The sequence below is a fragment of the Esox lucius genome, chromosome 17, assembly GCF_011004845.1.
Source record: "Esox lucius isolate fEsoLuc1 chromosome 17, fEsoLuc1.pri, whole genome shotgun sequence".
Lineage (NCBI taxonomy): Eukaryota > Metazoa > Chordata > Actinopteri > Esociformes > Esocidae > Esox > Esox lucius.
The window spans coordinates 17,810,758-17,828,032 of NC_047585.1; the positions used below are offsets into that span (position 1 = coordinate 17,810,758).

The 17,275-nt window shown below is 41.3% G+C and overlaps 1 protein-coding gene across 8 annotated transcripts; it reads right to left on the reverse strand.

Annotated features, from left to right (window-relative positions):
* Positions 1-47: 47 nt before the first annotated feature.
* ccdc120 (coiled-coil domain containing 120) lies at positions 48-16,972 on the reverse strand. Of its 8 annotated transcripts, none has more exons than XM_020055953.3 (12): positions 12,122-16,972; positions 10,699-11,370; positions 9,966-10,119; positions 9,789-9,877; positions 9,520-9,638; positions 8,750-8,854; positions 8,527-8,647; positions 6,925-6,984; positions 6,523-6,679; positions 4,835-4,936; positions 3,495-4,520; positions 48-3,390 (listed from the first exon to the last, which is right to left on the reverse strand). In XM_020055953.3, the coding sequence occupies exons 4-12, from the start codon at positions 9,835-9,837 to the stop codon at positions 3,294-3,296; spliced, it is 1,836 nt and encodes a 611-aa protein (XP_019911512.1). In that variant the 5' UTR covers positions 9,838-9,877; positions 9,966-10,119; positions 10,699-11,370; positions 12,122-16,972; the 3' UTR covers positions 48-3,293. The 8 variants fall into 8 exon arrangements, with proteins under 8 accessions (XP_019911512.1, XP_019911510.1, XP_019911513.1 ...); XM_020055951.3 differs by having other exon boundaries at positions 10,699-11,374; XM_020055954.3 differs by lacking the exon at positions 10,699-11,370 and having other exon boundaries at positions 16,067-16,972.
* Positions 16,973-17,275: the final 303 nt, after the last annotated feature.

Here is a 17,275-nt window from a genome sequence, read left to right on the forward strand (position 1 = left end):
AGCTAATGTAGGACGTTTTGAATGATTCCAGGTCAAAATGTAGAATTTACCATGACACTTTATTTAAAAAAGAAATGAATGTCTACCATCCTCAAACAGTACAGTTTTTCTCACCCTTTTAAATATAGCATAATGGGATGGGGGGAACAGAAGGGTATTTCAATCAATATGTCTCAAACAATTCCAGTCAATCAACTTAATCCATTTGAGTTATTTCTCTAAAAAGATGCTACTGATATACTTGTAAATGTTGGTTAACACCACATTTCCCTTGCTGGTGCTGAGAACTGAATGGGCTTTATGACAGAAGTGTATTTCACAAATAGATACAAAATGTTATAAGTTCATAAATATACAATATATATTCTGGATACATTTGCTTCAAGCTAAATGCATTTTAATTTATGTTCTACAGACATAAGTACATCACCTGAAAAATACATTTAGGATCCCCAATGCACAGCAGTTTGGTCATCAGTTTCAGGTTTGACTAGCTGGAAGAACTTCACATACTAACTATTGAATGTGAAAACACCAACATTTAAAACCATATTACATTCCAATAAAGGTACTTGAGTTAAAAGGAATATCTTCACCTGAAAAACAATCAACAGATGAAAAGCCATGACAATCATGAGTCAGATCTTTTAACTGTAAAATGAAATGTTATTTGCTACACGTATGTTTGTCTTTTCCAGATGACATTCTACATCATGGTAAATACACCTAGACTTGCCATGTTAGTCTAGAAGATTTCTTCTATTCATGTTATTGTTGCGGACCTGTTTTACTGGTATACAATCATGTACCTCAAGTTACATAAGAACAGACAAGCAAATGTTGTGAGAAGCTCATGAAAGTGTTGTTCTTAAATTCTGGTGGCATTTGGGCATATCATTTGTTATTCATTAATATGTGTTTTTTCCCCCCATTATGTTAATATGAATGTGGGTTAGTAGTGATGAAGATGAACGTATGATAAAATGAGTTGTATAAATTTATGTTGTGTCACCACACACCTATGACTACTGATTGACATAAGGCCTGCTCATGACATCATTCCACCATCACCATTACAGTCCCATCTACCTCAAACCTATTTCATTTCTACACATTAAGTTGACATCAGTTAATAAACGAATTTAGCATCCAATCTGGCTTGTTGTCATGATATATAGAGATCCAAATGTGTGTTTAATTCTTGACAACGCATGACAATATGTATTGCACTACACACTCCATCCATTTTATACTAAATGTCCAATTAGGCTATAAACATTCATCAGTTGATGTAGACCCTTTGAAAAAACGAGTAACACTTTCATCTGCTGAAACTTGATACCCTGTGAACCATATTCGGTTTATAGTGTGTTCTCTCTTGCGTATAATTTCCTTTCCCACTTTTGCACTTGCTTTCAAGGGTTTAAGGCTTATAACATTTATAAAGTGCTCTGAAGAAATACTGGCTATGCAACTGAATAAATACAAAGGAATATCGTATCTATAAATGACTGTCATAGACCTCTAAGCCCTCAAGTTTTTATTTCAACTTGGCTACTGTTCTTTCAGCAGCTGGAAATAAATTACCTTTGAAAACATGAAATAAAAGACTTTGACAACTATGAATTGCTTTCATTTGTTGATTGAAGAACAAGCTTAAAAAATGATTAGTGATAGCATTGTAGATTATTCAAAAGCACAATTGTTGTAAACATGGATGCTCTGGTCTTGTTCCCCAGTCTACAATATTACAATGTAAGTCCCATTCATTCACAAACATGAGAAATAGCAAGCATGGCTAAAATGTGTATGTTTTTATGTTTTATAGACAGATGAAAAGATAAGACATACTGTACGTGAGTCACTAAGGATTAGACTTTCTGCTAAGTGATTAAATTGTAATTCTACATATGTCTTATTTATGTTTTCAAACACATAAAATGTACATGTTCGGGGTTGTGTCTAAATAGATGATATGAGTTTTTATTACATCCTTTTTTTTAGATCACAAGACTAATGAGCAATAAATTACCTCTTTTATATAACTATTCTTTATATCTTAGATGATACAAAATAGTATTTTGAATACTATATTCAGTAAAAAATTATATATTGAGAGATTTGTTCAGTTAAACCAGGAGGATCTTTGTTACATGAAGCTTGGTTCAGTCCAGTGGTATAATATAGCATACTAGTAGTTCCAGGATATAATACAGTAGTAGTTCCAGAATAACAATAACTTCAGTGACTCCAGGGTCAGCTCCAGTGCAAATCCATTCTTAGCTTTGCGACATCAATGTCAAAGGTTTTGTGGGAACATTTTTCACATAGGGCCTTCAGCTTGGCTGTAGTCTTTTTCTGCATTTTCCTATTTATTTTATAATATATATATATATATATATATATATATATATATATATATAGCTACATTAGCTTGTGACAACACCTACACCAGCTCCTCTTACATTGTTCAGATCTGTGTGTTTGTGTGTGTACACTACATTTGTGGGTGTGTATGTGTACAGATTTTACTGTCATTGTGGGGATCAAAACCTCCACAAGGGAGGTTTAACTTTAACATTTTGTCAGTATCCAGTGATTAAAAATGCTATTTTCAGTGTAGGGGCTACGTTGAGGATTATAATTACAATTGGGTTTAGAATTAGACTTAGCATTGTGTTTTTCTTTAGTTTTTCTGCATTTTGGGTGAAGGTTAAGGTTAGAGTTAAAAGTATTTGGATGGGAATAATTTGAGGCATCCTCACAAGCCTAGTCAAACGTCAAACGTGTGTGTGTGTGATCCAGGTCAGTGTGTACATGTGGGGACCAGAAGTCCCTGCAAAGATAGCAAAGGATGATAAATCAGTCCTCACAAGGTTTTCTTGGCCTTTCCCCACTAGAAAAAACATGTTTTCGGGGTAACGTTTATGGAAAAACTCGCAATTTGGCATAGTTTTAGAATATAGGTTACTTTTACATTCATGTTCTGGTTAGGTTAAGGTTAGAGTTACATTTAGGATTTAGGGAGCATGGATTTCTGGGTTTCTGGTCTCCACCAAGATAGAAAAACAAATATGTGTGTGTGTACAAGTTTTAGTAACACAAGGAACATTTTATCTTCTGGAGATGTTCCCTGTGAGATAAACAGCCTTTTTTTTCCAGCTTAGGGGTTATGTTCAGTGCAAACGTTACAAATGAGGTTAGGGTTAGAATAATGTTAATCATGTCCCCACAAAGATAGTAAAATGTAGTGTGTATGTGTACATGTGTGTTTGAATACATATTCAGCTACATTAAACCAATGTGCCTGGGTCAGCGCTGGGCTCCTTTGGAGTCATGTCTTGCATCTGAGGATGAAGCGGCTCCTGATAGAGTGAGAACTCCATTGACCTGTCGTAGAGAGGGCATGAATTACAACAGTGCCCGGCAAACAACCGTAATGTGCCCCTGTGCCGACGTCACCAATAATCAGTCCAAAGTAGAGAGATGCTCACCTTCCATGCAGCGGGTGTCCATGGAAACTGGCTGACTGGGACATATGAGACCTATGGAGCGGTTCGCCTGGCACAGACTGAGCCTGGTGCGCCGCAGGGTGGGGGTGTGAGAGCCGGGAGACCCCTGCGTCGTGCCCCTTCGGCGTGGTGGTTGGGTACCCCAGGGAGTTCCTCAGGTACCAGTCTCTGAGACCCTCCAGGGCCAGGGCTTTATGCAGGCTGCGCGCCGAGTCCTCAGCGGAGGGCAGAGAGAACTGGGGAGGCCTGCGACTGAACGAGGCTCCACACACCTCCGTCTGGTAGGGGTGCAGGTTGGGGATGGAGGAGGTGGTGGGGCCCGGGCCGGGGTGGGGAGACTCGTAGGCGGACAGCAGGATGGCGTCCTGCTGCAGGGGGATGAAGGGTCCGCAGGACTTGGTCCGGGTCACTTTGACTCGGCGAGGCTCAACCTGGGAGCCGCGGACCGCCATCGGGCTGTAGGGGGGAGCGGCGCTGGGGAGATGCACCTGGGAGTGGGAGAAGCCATTGACGTGAGGAGGCGCTGCGGCCGTGGAGGATCGAGGGGAGGAAATGTCCTGCCAGATTCGGCCCGTTGATTGGTACAGCTGGTGTTGCACCTGGATCCTCTGCTTCCCCCAGATGTAATCCATTAGAAGCTCGTTGTGACCCCCTCCGCCCGTGTCTCCCCTCCCACCCATGGACAGGCGCATGTTGCCCTGCTCTGTAGAGCCGTCCAGGTGCCTCTCGGGACTGCCGAGGTGGATGTGCCGGAGCTTGCCGTCGGTGAGGGCCTCTGAGCTTTTGTAGGGCCCCCCTCTTGGGGGCATCCCGTTCCTGGGGGCCGGGTCATCGGGGAGACTGGAGCGGTCAAGTAGCGCCTCAGAACTGTTGCTCCGTCGTGCACGGGAGTTGTAAGGGCAGCTTCTGCGGTCTGAGGAGGAGCCTTCCTGAGCCAGGGGCACCATATGTGGTACATCCAGGCTGCCAGACCACTGCTTTAACGCAATCCCACCGGAGCCATCCAATCTGAACGACAGATAGACAGCCATCACCTGGATGAGCTTATTGTTATAAGATAACACACTATCTTCACAATTCATATTGAACTGATTTATTTGAGCCATATTAAACCTGTGAATATTTTATTAAAAAGAGCATGATACAAGTCGATTTTATACTATGCATTGGAAAGATCTGAAGAGCCAAATGATGCAAATGTTGACTTGTTCTAATAAAATTCTGCACTCCTCTGTGATTCTGCCTGCCTCTGTCATAACACTGTGGTGGGCAGCAATGGTGCTGCGTTGAACAGAACCAGTAGACCCGCGGAGGAATGTTACCTGACATGAACACTGATTGGAGCGGTTCGGGCAAGGAGGGGGGTAGCAGGAACACTTCTGCCTTCAACATTAGATGCACTCCTTGGTAGAGAATGCGTAGGACTAGAAAAAAAAACACCATCAGCAAATAGCATTTGACACAGGAACAAGCCATGCAGATGTACACAGGGTTCTATGATGGAGCCTGCAGGGGCCTGACCTACCATAAGGATTTGTCAGAACACAAGGCAGTCAATTTGCACTGGCTTCTGGGAGACATCCAGACATGTATGCCATGACCAGGATTCAAACTCCTGAGTTAGTCTTTTACTACTTTGAAAAATGAAGATATAATTATTTCGAAACATCTTTCTCTAAAATATGTAGTCCTTTTGATGTCACCACCAAAACAAACTAATCAAAAGACTGTAGAATGAATGTGTCTTATGCCACACCACTGCAAATAATACCAGGTAGTGGGATCAGGCGCTTCTCCAGCATGGCTACAAACTCTGAAGTCTGACTACCGAAGTGGGACTACTAAAATTCTACTACATCAGGAAAAACAAAGTACAACATTTATTTTTTTTATATACGTCTGTCCAAATTTATGAGATTGAGAGACATGCACTAGCTCCGGGGAGTTTTTGAAGTCAAAAATAAGTTAGAATGGCCCATACAAACAACAGCTTTAGGAGATCTTATCACTGTATCTGTGACATTATCTTGTCTGGGACAGCAGAAGAACAACATTAAGGCATCATTCAAGTTGCAAGCATCATTCTATAACAACAGATGATCATGTTCAGCCGTGCAATAGTTCTCACTGGGACCCAGGGCTGTCGCCAGGAATCCTGGGGCCCCTGAAAAGATATATGCCTGGGACCCCTACATTGAAATTATTACGATCGGTGGGCCCTGCTAAGTCATGGGACCTATGAATCATACTCCCCTTTCCCTGTGTTAGCTACGGCCTGCTGGGACCCAGAATCGCTTAAGACTCTGCATTCAAGACGCGGAGACAAGCGCTCAAAATGCAAATACCTAGGGCAGTATGTGCCCACAATGCATGGGGCTAGAATGCTCTCACAATGTGACCAATTACAGACAAGACCGTTGCACAACCCTGCCAGTAAATATTTATGGCCAAAATATAGGAAGCCGAATTTTCAGGATTCTGTCTGCAGAAATATACCTCAAAAACCTTACACACAACATGAACCCAGATTAAACATGCAGAACTCTGTCTTCAAAAATCTTGGGCCCCAAGCATGCAGACGTCATCTAGGGGGCCCTTGAGTCCACATGGAACCGTGCGTGGTGGTGGGCCCCACTGCACATGCACTGCCAGAACCCACAGCTACAAGTGTGTGAGCCATATATACATATACACACACAGATACACATACACACACACATATACACATACACACACACACACACATACACACACATATATACACACACACACACACACACACAGATACACATACACACACATATATACACACACACACACACACACATATACACATACACACACATACACACACACACACACACACACACACACACAGATACACATTCACACACACATACACACACACACAGATACACGTATACACACATATACACACAAACACACAGATACATACACACACACACACACACACAGATAGGTACACACACACAGGCTCTATGGACAATACCTGATGGAGCTGGTCACAGAGTTACGGCGCATCCTCATCTCATAGTAGATCTCCACTGGGGAAGGCTTCCTACACACCCGGTGGTCTGGGCTGCCCAGGGTGAGCCGGGGCTGAGACATGGAGCGATGGTCTGCTGCTACACTGGGAGAAGACTCCTCTGAGGGAGGGAGAAGACGGTGGTGAGTCATAAACTCACAATTTACACATTGATGTGAAACAGCTTTCAGACAGCAGCTGTGTAGTTGAGATTAGGAAGATAAATATATAACAACACAGTATTTTCCCAGAGTTCTGGAGAATATGTTTCCTAGACGTTGATGCATGAGTGGAACAGACAAAAGAACACACCGGCTATTACAGATTTAACTCTCCTGAATGTGTTCGCAGCTGAGGATGACTCACCGTTGTCATGGGATGTTGAATCTGACATGGAACTAGTACTCTCCGACATCACTGTGTCTTCTGGAACAAACAAACCCAACTTCAGAATATCACAGGCAAACACCAACCTAAGAATATCACATGTAACAACAACGTCAATATATCACAAGGCAAGGAGCAGAAACAAAGGTCATCACATCAATGTATTGGAGAGGAAATTGCTTAATGTCAAAGTGAAATTCTTACAACTTCTGTGAGGTTAAGGGTTAACCAGTGGGTAATCCTGTTGTTCTTCTTTAGCTATCAATGTTTTGGGGGTGCTTGAATGTCTTACCATACAGAATGTGTTTTTAAAAGAATGGAAGTATTATGAAACAACCAGTGTGGTTCTTCAATCTGAATATTCATCTTTGAGGGTTGTGAACATTTTGGGGGGTTTTAGGGGCATGTAAAATGCAGCATCACAATACCAATAAGTATGTTAGATTCAATGAACAATCAGCTTACGTCGAAACAGAAATTCGAAATGTTTCTGTATGGAGTTTAAGGAGTGAAAGCAGGATCTGGCACTGCAATGGAACCACTTAAGGATGTTACCGACTCAACCACATCTCCATTTGCCATGAGCAGCAACACTTGTATTCATTTTTCTAGGATTTTATAATATGTAGACAATAACTATATTGCAAACAAGATTTTTAATCATTCAACTGACTATAATTATGTTGTGATGCAAGTGCTGAGAAGATGTATTAAATCCCAGACCAAGAAGTATATTTTTTATAGATGCAACAAACAACTTGTGAATTTCATTGAATCCATTTCACCCATTACCTTGGTGAATGTGACAGGTCGTCACATTAACATGGCCGTGAAAAAAAACAAATGGTACAATCGACAGTGGTACAGAGTCACAGGAGTAACATTTAATTCAATCCAGCAAGATTTAATGGCCAACTGTTTTTTTTACCCCTCAAACACTGAAAAGAGATTTCTGAAAAGAGATTCTCAGGTGGGCATGAGTTGCATGCGAGGAACATGTGAATGCACATTAGAGATACTTTCGAGAGCCAATACTAACTAACAGAGCAACAACTGGAATGCTACAGGAACTGCTACCATCTTAGCTGTTCCCAAATATTTAATTAATTGCACTAATACAAATTATTGTCAAGCCAGTCTGCCTCTTATCACACTACTCATGTATTCCATTATGAAAGAGAGCATATTCCCACATAAACAACCATGATTGAGCTTGCAGATGCCCAACCTACCAAAAGGAGTCACTAGAGCATGACAAGGCAGAATGTCCCACATTCAACACGTTATGAAGCTTAAATTAACAGAAACAACACAAAAAGACAGGGGAAATGTAATCTTCGCTAAACACGACACCTTACTGTTAATTATCTTCCTGTAGTGCTCCTTGTATGGTGTTGCACAACTATTTAATTAGGTGGTGTTACAAGACACTGTTTCAGAACCCGTCGCCATATCAAGCAAAGTGGTCTAATTTAAGTGGGTGGCAGCTTAGTGGCCACTCGATTTAGTGTTCATTTTAATATGCATGTAGCTCCATACAGCCGTTAACACAGAAAACTGCTGTACACCACCCATCCTTACCTGTGTGGCATCCCCGGTGAACCGTTCTCCTACTGCTGGGGACATTCCTCTCTGATTCTGAGTGTCTGTACAAAGCACCGCTGAAGAGGGTTTTCATCTGCCTTCGCTGACTTGCCTCGTCCTGCACAAAGCGGACCCTTAGTCAGTCATGTGCCGATAACATGTTTTAACCGACATACAGGTCCTATGTGACCAATGTGGTTTCTGGAGAATGTCCTCTGACCTCTTCCATAGTGTTGTTAAATGGCATGCAAGCTCTGCGCTGTACCACTGGAACTCTCTCTCCGGTCTCTAGGGGAAAAGCACGTGGGACTTTCCCGGTCAACTCCTGCAGATGGCATTCATGCAACAGAAATGGCATACTATGATTAAAAAAAAAATGTTTTCATGTAGCTTTCATAATGTCCAGACAAATGTCATACTGTCTGTTATACAACATGGTTATATCATAAAGGAATGGACAGATTTGATAGATAAACACTAATCAATATCTGTATCTTAAAATAGTTAATTGTTGCACTGAAATAAATGTGCTAGAGCTGTAGCCACTGTGATCAGCAATTAAAAACGAAACTGTTTGGCAAGATTAGTACTAATTGGATGGAAGTGCATGGAGTACCAAATCAAAATACACTAAACACATCTTTTTTTTAGAGAGTGAAGGCATGAACAATCTGAGCAGCTGAGAAACATTTGTATTGAATTCCCAACCAGAAGTGGCGGGGGTGGGGGGGGGTGGGGGGGGGGGGGGGGTTGAACAGCTGTCAGGGACAATGTGGGGGTACTGGCTCTGGAGATATCAGGCTAACACTGAAACCGTGTCACTACATTTTCACGACTGATGAGCAAAGCTCCATAAGCCCAGTTGATTCTTTCAGGTGGTAGAAGTTTACAGTGGTTTTGAGCAGGTCCCAAAGTTGGTTTATGCTTTCAAATATTTTCCTCTAACCTGTCCTGAGCCAGGCAGTTAAAAGGTAGGAGGGAAGAACTGACCGCCTCCTGCAGACACACTCGTCTCAGCTCTCCCACACGGCTGCTCAGGAGGTCCTCCAAGAGTTGCTTTCTCTCCTGCAGTGCGGAGATGCGCTCCGCTCGCATCTTGCTGTCCTGATCTACACACCAACAAACACATTCAGAGACAGCAAATAATGACACAGGAACTATGTAAACGCCAAACGTTACAGTGAAAAGCATTTATGCACCATTCAATACCACAGCATCAATACTGTCTGTTAGGTGTACATCCCAATGAGATAACTCACCTGGAGCCCCCACACCCATGGATGTGATTAGGCGACCTTTGACCTCCATGAGGTTGTGCTTCTCAAACCTCCACCAAGCAAAATCTCACCTGCTGAGACAGAGAGAACATTGTTATTACTTAATTAAAATTGGACAAATGTGTACAGCACATGTTGATCTAGATACACTCATCTTACCTTGCAACTTCAACCATGTGTTCTCCAGTAGTTTGGTTAGCCATCTAGTTTTGTTAAGCCAGAAATAAATGGGCGTCTTCCACTATTCACCAACAGTAAAGTGATCCCAGCCACAAGCAGTAGGGGGAGCTCCTGTACCTCTTAATGCTAAATCCTATAACAAAAAAGGCAGTGTTTTATTTTTAAATAATGTTACTAACCACAATCACAGTGTTGGGGAGTAGTAAACTACAAGTAGTTCAACTAGTATTTTAACTACAATTTGCAATAGGTTGCTGGTATTTGAACTATACTGAAATATTGGTAGTGTTTTTAGTTAACTACGTTTTAGCCATGTAGTGGGCTAGTTAGCCAAAAGAACTACACACTACATTTTTGCACAAAAAGGGAAAACAGATTATTTCAAGTCACTGGATTGCTTCTGGTTAACAGATGATTTCAAGGCAGTCAATGGCAAAAAATTAAAAGATTATTTCAAGGTAGGGAATGGCATTAAATTAAAAGAATTTTCCAAGGTAGGGAATGGCTTTAACAGATTATTTCAAAGCAGTGGATGGCTTCATTTCAAATGATTATTTCAAAAAGATTACATTTTCCAGACACTGAAGGAAATATGAACTTAAACAAACTAAATGCTCTTCAAAAAGGCTAAAGGCTTTTAAGGTTTGACATTTTCATATTTCAGATTTGATTTGCCCTAACAGAAACAAAACTTAATTATATTCCACATTACCATTCATATTTCCTGTTGCTGCAGGAATATTTCCCTCCAATGAGACTGGCTCAAAATAAGATATGGCACCAGGAAAACAGTTGCTCCCAGCTTGTTTGTTTTGTAAGCTGAGCCTTCGGGATGTTATTGTGACTCACAAAATCAACATAAACAACATTTATAGTCTGAAGCCAAAGAACAGGGTGCACATGTGGGTTTTGATTCATCATTTGGAAACTTTACTCCAGGGGAATAAAGATGTATTCCCGTATGTTTTACAGACAGCAAAAACAATTTTGATACTATTCAGTGACAGAAGATCTCACTTAAATTCCAAAATCTTGTCATAAAAATGCTGCTCTTCGCAGTTCACTAAATGAAAACAATATCCTGAACAGAACACCATCCTCAACACAGAATGCCTAAAGAGGTAATAATCAAATCTCAGCAATTTTAAGATGTGTTGAGAAAATGTATTGTCACGATTACAAATGACGTACTCTATGAACGCTGCGTGGTTCTAACATCGCACCTGCACTTCACATGGGTTTCAGTCCTGGTATTGTGATGGTTCTGCTTGCTCTGTTGTGTGACTCCCGATTGATAGACTCAGAGGAACCTCTTAAACAACTGGCACAGTAATTATTCACTGTGCATTGACACTAGCAGTCTGAAGAGGACATCTGTGTAATTCTACCTTAAGTAGAGGATGAAAAGCAACACAGACTTAGGGGAGCAATATAGACACACAGGAACAGTTGGGTGTCCTCTTGGAAGGATGTGATCCGGTAATGGAGAGCTTGAGCAGGCACAGTGGCATCTAGAAATGTTTCCCTCCACAAAAACACCTCACACAACACCGAAGGCAGTGTGAGTAGCACCTATCTCCACTTACCATCAATTTAGAACATTTTTAAATAATCAAGGTACCAATTTAAATAAACCAATAAAACTTTACATGAGAGGGACAGCTTAAAAAACAACAGGCATCCTCTCCTTGCCTCTTTCTGAACTTAACACAGACTAATTCAATGCTTCATTGACAGGAACAACATTGCATAAAAAAAATGCCAAAGCATCATTGTTTTAAATATACATTGTTCTAAAATAAAATACACAAATTTTGTGAGATAATAACACATACAAGCAAAATATGTCATAGTAGAAATAGCAATAATGGGATCATATTGAATCCTGAGTACTGATTGGATGACAGCCAATGTATATGAGACCGTATATCAGTGGTATGACATCACAACACTTTTCACTGCTCTAGTTGCTTAGGTAACCAGTTCACATTCGCAATAAAGCAGGGGCTTGTGGTATATTGCCAATATACCATGGCTAAGCAATATGTCCAGGCACTCCGCAATGCGTCTCTTAGCTGTGATATATTAGCTCTATACCACATCCCCTCGTAACTTATTGCTTAAATATAGCACACCTGTAAAGCCTGCTGATCCCATCATATGAGACATCAGTACTGGCACATCTGGAGGGCAGATGTGTCCTGAGATAAAGGTACAATAACTTGGCTGCAAACTCACATTCCAGAGTAAAGCTTACAAGAAAGCAAGGAGGTTTAGAGGAAAACCAACAATGAGGTGAGTTGAAGAAACATACAGAGAAATGGGACTGACAATTGAGAGTAAAGTGTTCTCAACATCACAAAACGCACCTGCAGATGCTACAGGAGTGCAGATGAGCTGTGAAAGGGAAACATGCTGATTAAAACATGAGCTGTGCTGTGAGCCCAGGCAGGCAGCCCCTGTGCAACTCATGTCGCACACATGCAAATGCAAATCAGTGAGGAGTTTAATATTCAGGTCCAGCGGGCCACGCAGTCAAGGATACAGGGCAGACCGCTTTCTCACCACCACAGCCAGTCACAACATCCGTTTGTCCTCACCGCCTTAACCTTACTGTACGACTGTATTCACAAGCACTGCAGAGCTGGCGATGGTGTTTTGAATGCATGGATTATCAAACACCCAGCACAGCTCAGTAAACAGTGTGTTTTTCAGCCTATTAAAGACACCAAAAGGCATTTATTCTGCAGTGAGTAACCTACTTATTTCCATATTTTAGTGCACTGTCCTTTGAACAATGCGGTGTAGGCTACCTAGTCCTCGCCAAAAGAAAATCCTTTCTTATTAATAGACACCCACAATGGTAGCATTGGGAGGTCGATGCTAGCAGCTGAAAGATGTCCTTGGCTCCAGTTAGACAGGCAGGTAAGGCTCCAATGTGGACAGGTGAGGCTTCAGTGACAGCCACTCCTGGAGGTGGCTCCAACCACTGTAATGTTCACACAGCTGCTGCCTTCGTCCGTCATGAGTGGTCAAACGAAACAGAAACTCACTTCGAAAAGGTATGCTTTACTCATAAACCTACCATTATGAGATCTACCTGCATCTTTTTTTCTTCAAAACAAAGGTTCTACTCATAAAGGGTTGTAGGCCTATGCTTGTGGAGGGCGTCGATATGTGTGAAAAACATTCATATTTTTATTTACCTTACCTCAGCCCTTGAAAAGCCCAGCGTGGGTTTTTGGAAACAGGTTATTGTTTTCAAACACCTCCTACACAACTGTTACAACTGTCTCAACAGACACAACTTATAAAGTGCTTCAGAAAAGACGGTCACAGTTGTGGAAACCCAGAGGATCACCCTGTTTGGTTCTGTCGGAAAGCGAGGAGGAGTTACTTGCTAAGCAGCATGCCGCTTTAAACTTCTTTTAGTTTTTCTCCCTCTTACTACAATATTATGCTTCCCTAATCTAAACAATTAAGAAAAGATCTAAATTGTTTTAGAAGGCAAAGGGAGGGGAAGCTATTTCATTGGGGAGGCGAGTGAGGCTTTAATAAAAAGGTAAATACTGTTCTGAAGATTTACTAACAACTGGTTTCGGCAAGCTGCACCAGAATAGTCTGTCTCCAACTGGAGCCTTTGGAGGGCTTAACAAGGGTCAGATGACCTTCCCAATATGAATTTATCGCACTCTCTGAACTCTCCTGACATGCTTATTATAGCATGCTTATCAACACATGGTTGCCAATCCTATGGCCAGTGCAACTCTTATTCCCCTTTAGAAAAGTACCTCCCACTGCCCTTGATAGCCCACTCCCCATATGTTTATCTAAAACCAAAAACTGACATATGTGGAGAAACCTCCCACTACTAGATTTCTGGGTGGATAGAAGAGAATGGAATAAAGAATGGAATGTGGCCCTATATCCATGCACATTATTACTACATTATACAATTTCCCGTAACTCGTAACACCTACACCAACTCACCACACATACCCACACTTAAGCAATCAACCATACAAACACACATGCAGGCGCGAGCGCACACACACACACTATATATATATCAATTACAGTATGAATGTTTTTGCGTCATTTGCCTGGGTATAATCCTATGCATACAACCACTCAAACTAGAAACTTAATCTTTGTGTGCACGCACAATGTATAGATTTATATTCCTATCCTAGTACACATCATACCACCTAGTGGGTCCGTGTGTGGGTGTGACCAATAGAAACGGAACATTAAGCAAGCTGCTCAGATCCTGTCAGACTGTCAGACACATGGACATGGGCTCTCCTTGGTGCAAACTCCATTTCCACACCTGATGGAGAGATAGGACACGGAGCATGCTGTACGTCTTATGAGAGATAGGACACGGAGCATGTTGTACGTCTTATGAGAGATAGGACACGGAGCATGCTGTACGTCTTATGAGAAATAGGACACAGAGCATGTTGTATGTCTTATGAGAGATAGGATACGGAGCATGCTGTACGTCTTATGAGAAATAGGACATGGAGCATGTTGTACGTCTTATGAGAGATAGGACACGGAGCATGTTGTACGTCTTATGAGAGATAGGACACGGAGCATGTTGTACGTCTTATGAGAGATAGGACACGGAGCATGCTGTATGTCTTATGAGAGATAGGACACGGAGCATGTTGTACGTCTTATGAGAGATAGGACACGGAGCATGCTGTACGTCTTATGAGAGATAGGAAATGGAGCATGTTGTACGTCTTATGAGAGATAGAACATGGAGCATGTTGTACGTCTTATGAGAAATAGGACACGGAGCATGCTGTACGTCTTATGAGAAATAGGAAATGGAGCATGCTGTACGTCTTATGAGAAATAGGACACGGAGCATGTTGTATGTCTTATGAGAGATAGGACACGGAGCATGTTGTACGTCTTATGAGAGATAGGACACGGAGCATGCTGTACGTCTTATGAGAAATAGGAAATGGAGCATGCTGTACGTCTTATGAGAAATAGGACACGGAGCATGTTGTATGTCTTATGAGAGATAGGACACGGAGCATGCTGTATGTCTTATGAGAGATAGGAAATGGAGCATGCTGTACGTCTTATGAGAAATAGGACACGGAGCATGTTGTATGTCTTATGAGAGATAGGACACGGAGCATGTTGTACGTCTTATGAGAGATAGGACACGGTTTGGTGAGGGGGTGAAGGCTAATAATATTAAACAAATGAATACAATTAATTCTTAAAATATTTCATGGATTATAATGTTTGACTTTATCTGGAGAAATGGAAGGGGGTGGTGACGATGGAGCAGGTCCTTCTCCTGTTCCCCAACAAAACAATTAAGAATTAGTTTGAAAGACATGCTTCTTATTCTGAAAGTCCAAAAGGTATTTCAGACGACAGTTGTGATAATACGAGCTACCTTTTCTGTCACCTTAAGATGAAACCTGCTCAAGTATTGGGACCTCAGTGAAAAGTACACAATACAGACATTGCTGCCCAAGTCAATAACCAAAAGCAGTCCCTACTCCCTATTACAAAAAACATATTTCTGTAAGATATTTTTTTTTATTGCATTGTTCTATGCAGTAGCAGTTACTTGTTGGATTCATGTTGGATTACTGAAATACAAAATTAATCAAGATCTCTATTTATTGTTGCATTGTGTTGAGTTGTTGTAATGAGGTTCATTGTGTTTGTGAACTATGGCTAAACATACAGCATGGGTTCCCAATTTAGTGGACGCGCCTGAAAAACAAGACATCTGTGCTTCCTGGGTAGCCCTGGTCCTTACCTGACTGTGACATTAACAACTGTCAGTTGACATTTTTGTTGAACCCCCCCCCCCCCCCAAAGAAAAATAATATGTTCATTATTGGGTTTTCTGAATTTCTATATGTATTCATGTTGAGAGGGTAATTATTTTAAACATATTGTGAAATTTTCTCTAATGGCTTTGCTTAACAAACTGAATGTGAAAGAAATCCCTTCAAATATGTCCAGTACCTAAATGCATTGCATGTTAAAATATTAGAACATATATTTTTGGGAACAGTGATGTTTCCCATACAGACCAAAGCGGCAGCAGCAGTGAATTTCCCCAAGTTGCTGTCCGGGAGAACAGATTTGAAGTCCCTTCAATCCTGGCAGCTCTGCATATCTTAGTTCAAGAATGTGCTCATAATAACACCAGTGCCAGTCACTGAGTGTGGGAAAATGTACTCCTAACAAAAGATTATCTTCAATAACTCCACAGTTTAACTGAAAAGTACCAAATAACTGCAAGAGTAGGATAGGTAAAACAGCTTAAAGTTGAGAAAATATAATATTGGCAGTTTACAGATAATCTCCGAAAGTAAAAGATTTGGGCAGTAACTGGCGACAGCATAAAGTATTGATGGGCCTTCCTATAGTGCTTCTCCTTCATTGACTAATGTATGTGTAGCAACAGCTCGAGACGATCCCGCCCCGCTCCACTTAGCCTACATCAGGAAATCCTGCAAACGTAGAATTGTGTGGTGTTCAGAATGCAAACTTGCTATCTCCTGGACATTTTGTCTCCAACATGAGGGAATATATATATATTTGTCATGATGAAATGTCGACATGTATAAGGTAGGTTACAAGCAAAAGCAAACAAAACCCAAGAAGGACAGCTGTTTTGGTATTTCATGTGATACTAGCCAGAACTGCAGAAAGGCTATTCGTGTGAGGTTATTGAATAACATACAAATAATGTTCAAAAATAATATCAGAAAATTCTACGTGCGTGTGACATGTATCCATTTCCCCATCTAATTAAGCCCGGCTTAATGGGCTAAAACAACAGTAGCCTCCCAAAGCCTAGAATCTGCATATATGCTGCATATGATACATGGACTAATAATTAAAAACAACACCGGGTTAAGAAAGACATGTAACATACAGATTGAAACGCACGTTTTTGCGTTAAAGTCTTCAACATGATACTGTAAAATGTTTACTTGCCTGAAAAGGAAGCCGAAGACAAAGATTTGAAACTGAAATTTAACGAACAGATTGTGACTATACATTCCGTGATGTGGGCTGCCCGTCCCTACGGTTACAACGAAGAGGACATTGCCTATATACTCCAGTCCCCATCCCTGAGAATATGACCGATGTGTGCGGTCTCCATGCCGCTGCTCAATGCTGTAAAGCCGCTCTCAGATCAATGTGCTCGATGTTATAAGAATAAAATGTGACAATGTAGTTAGTAATAGAAATCCGCGACCATTTCCAATTATTCTTCTGCGTGCCGCGTA

Bases quoted from the DNA above. Each gene is read 5' to 3' on its own strand.
- ccdc120 (XM_020055954.3), bottom strand. From the start codon at position 9,837: ATGGAGGTCAAAGGTCGCCTAATCACATCCATGGGTGTGGGGGCTCCA. The intron at 8,648-8,749 runs GTCAGAGGACAT...CGCTTTGTGCAG, and splicing joins TTAACAACACTATGGAAGAG to GACGAGGCAAGTCAGCGAAG. The intron at 6,985-8,526 runs GTAAGGATGGGT...TGTTTGTTCCAG, and splicing joins TCACCGGGGATGCCACACAG to AAGACACAGTGATGTCGGAG.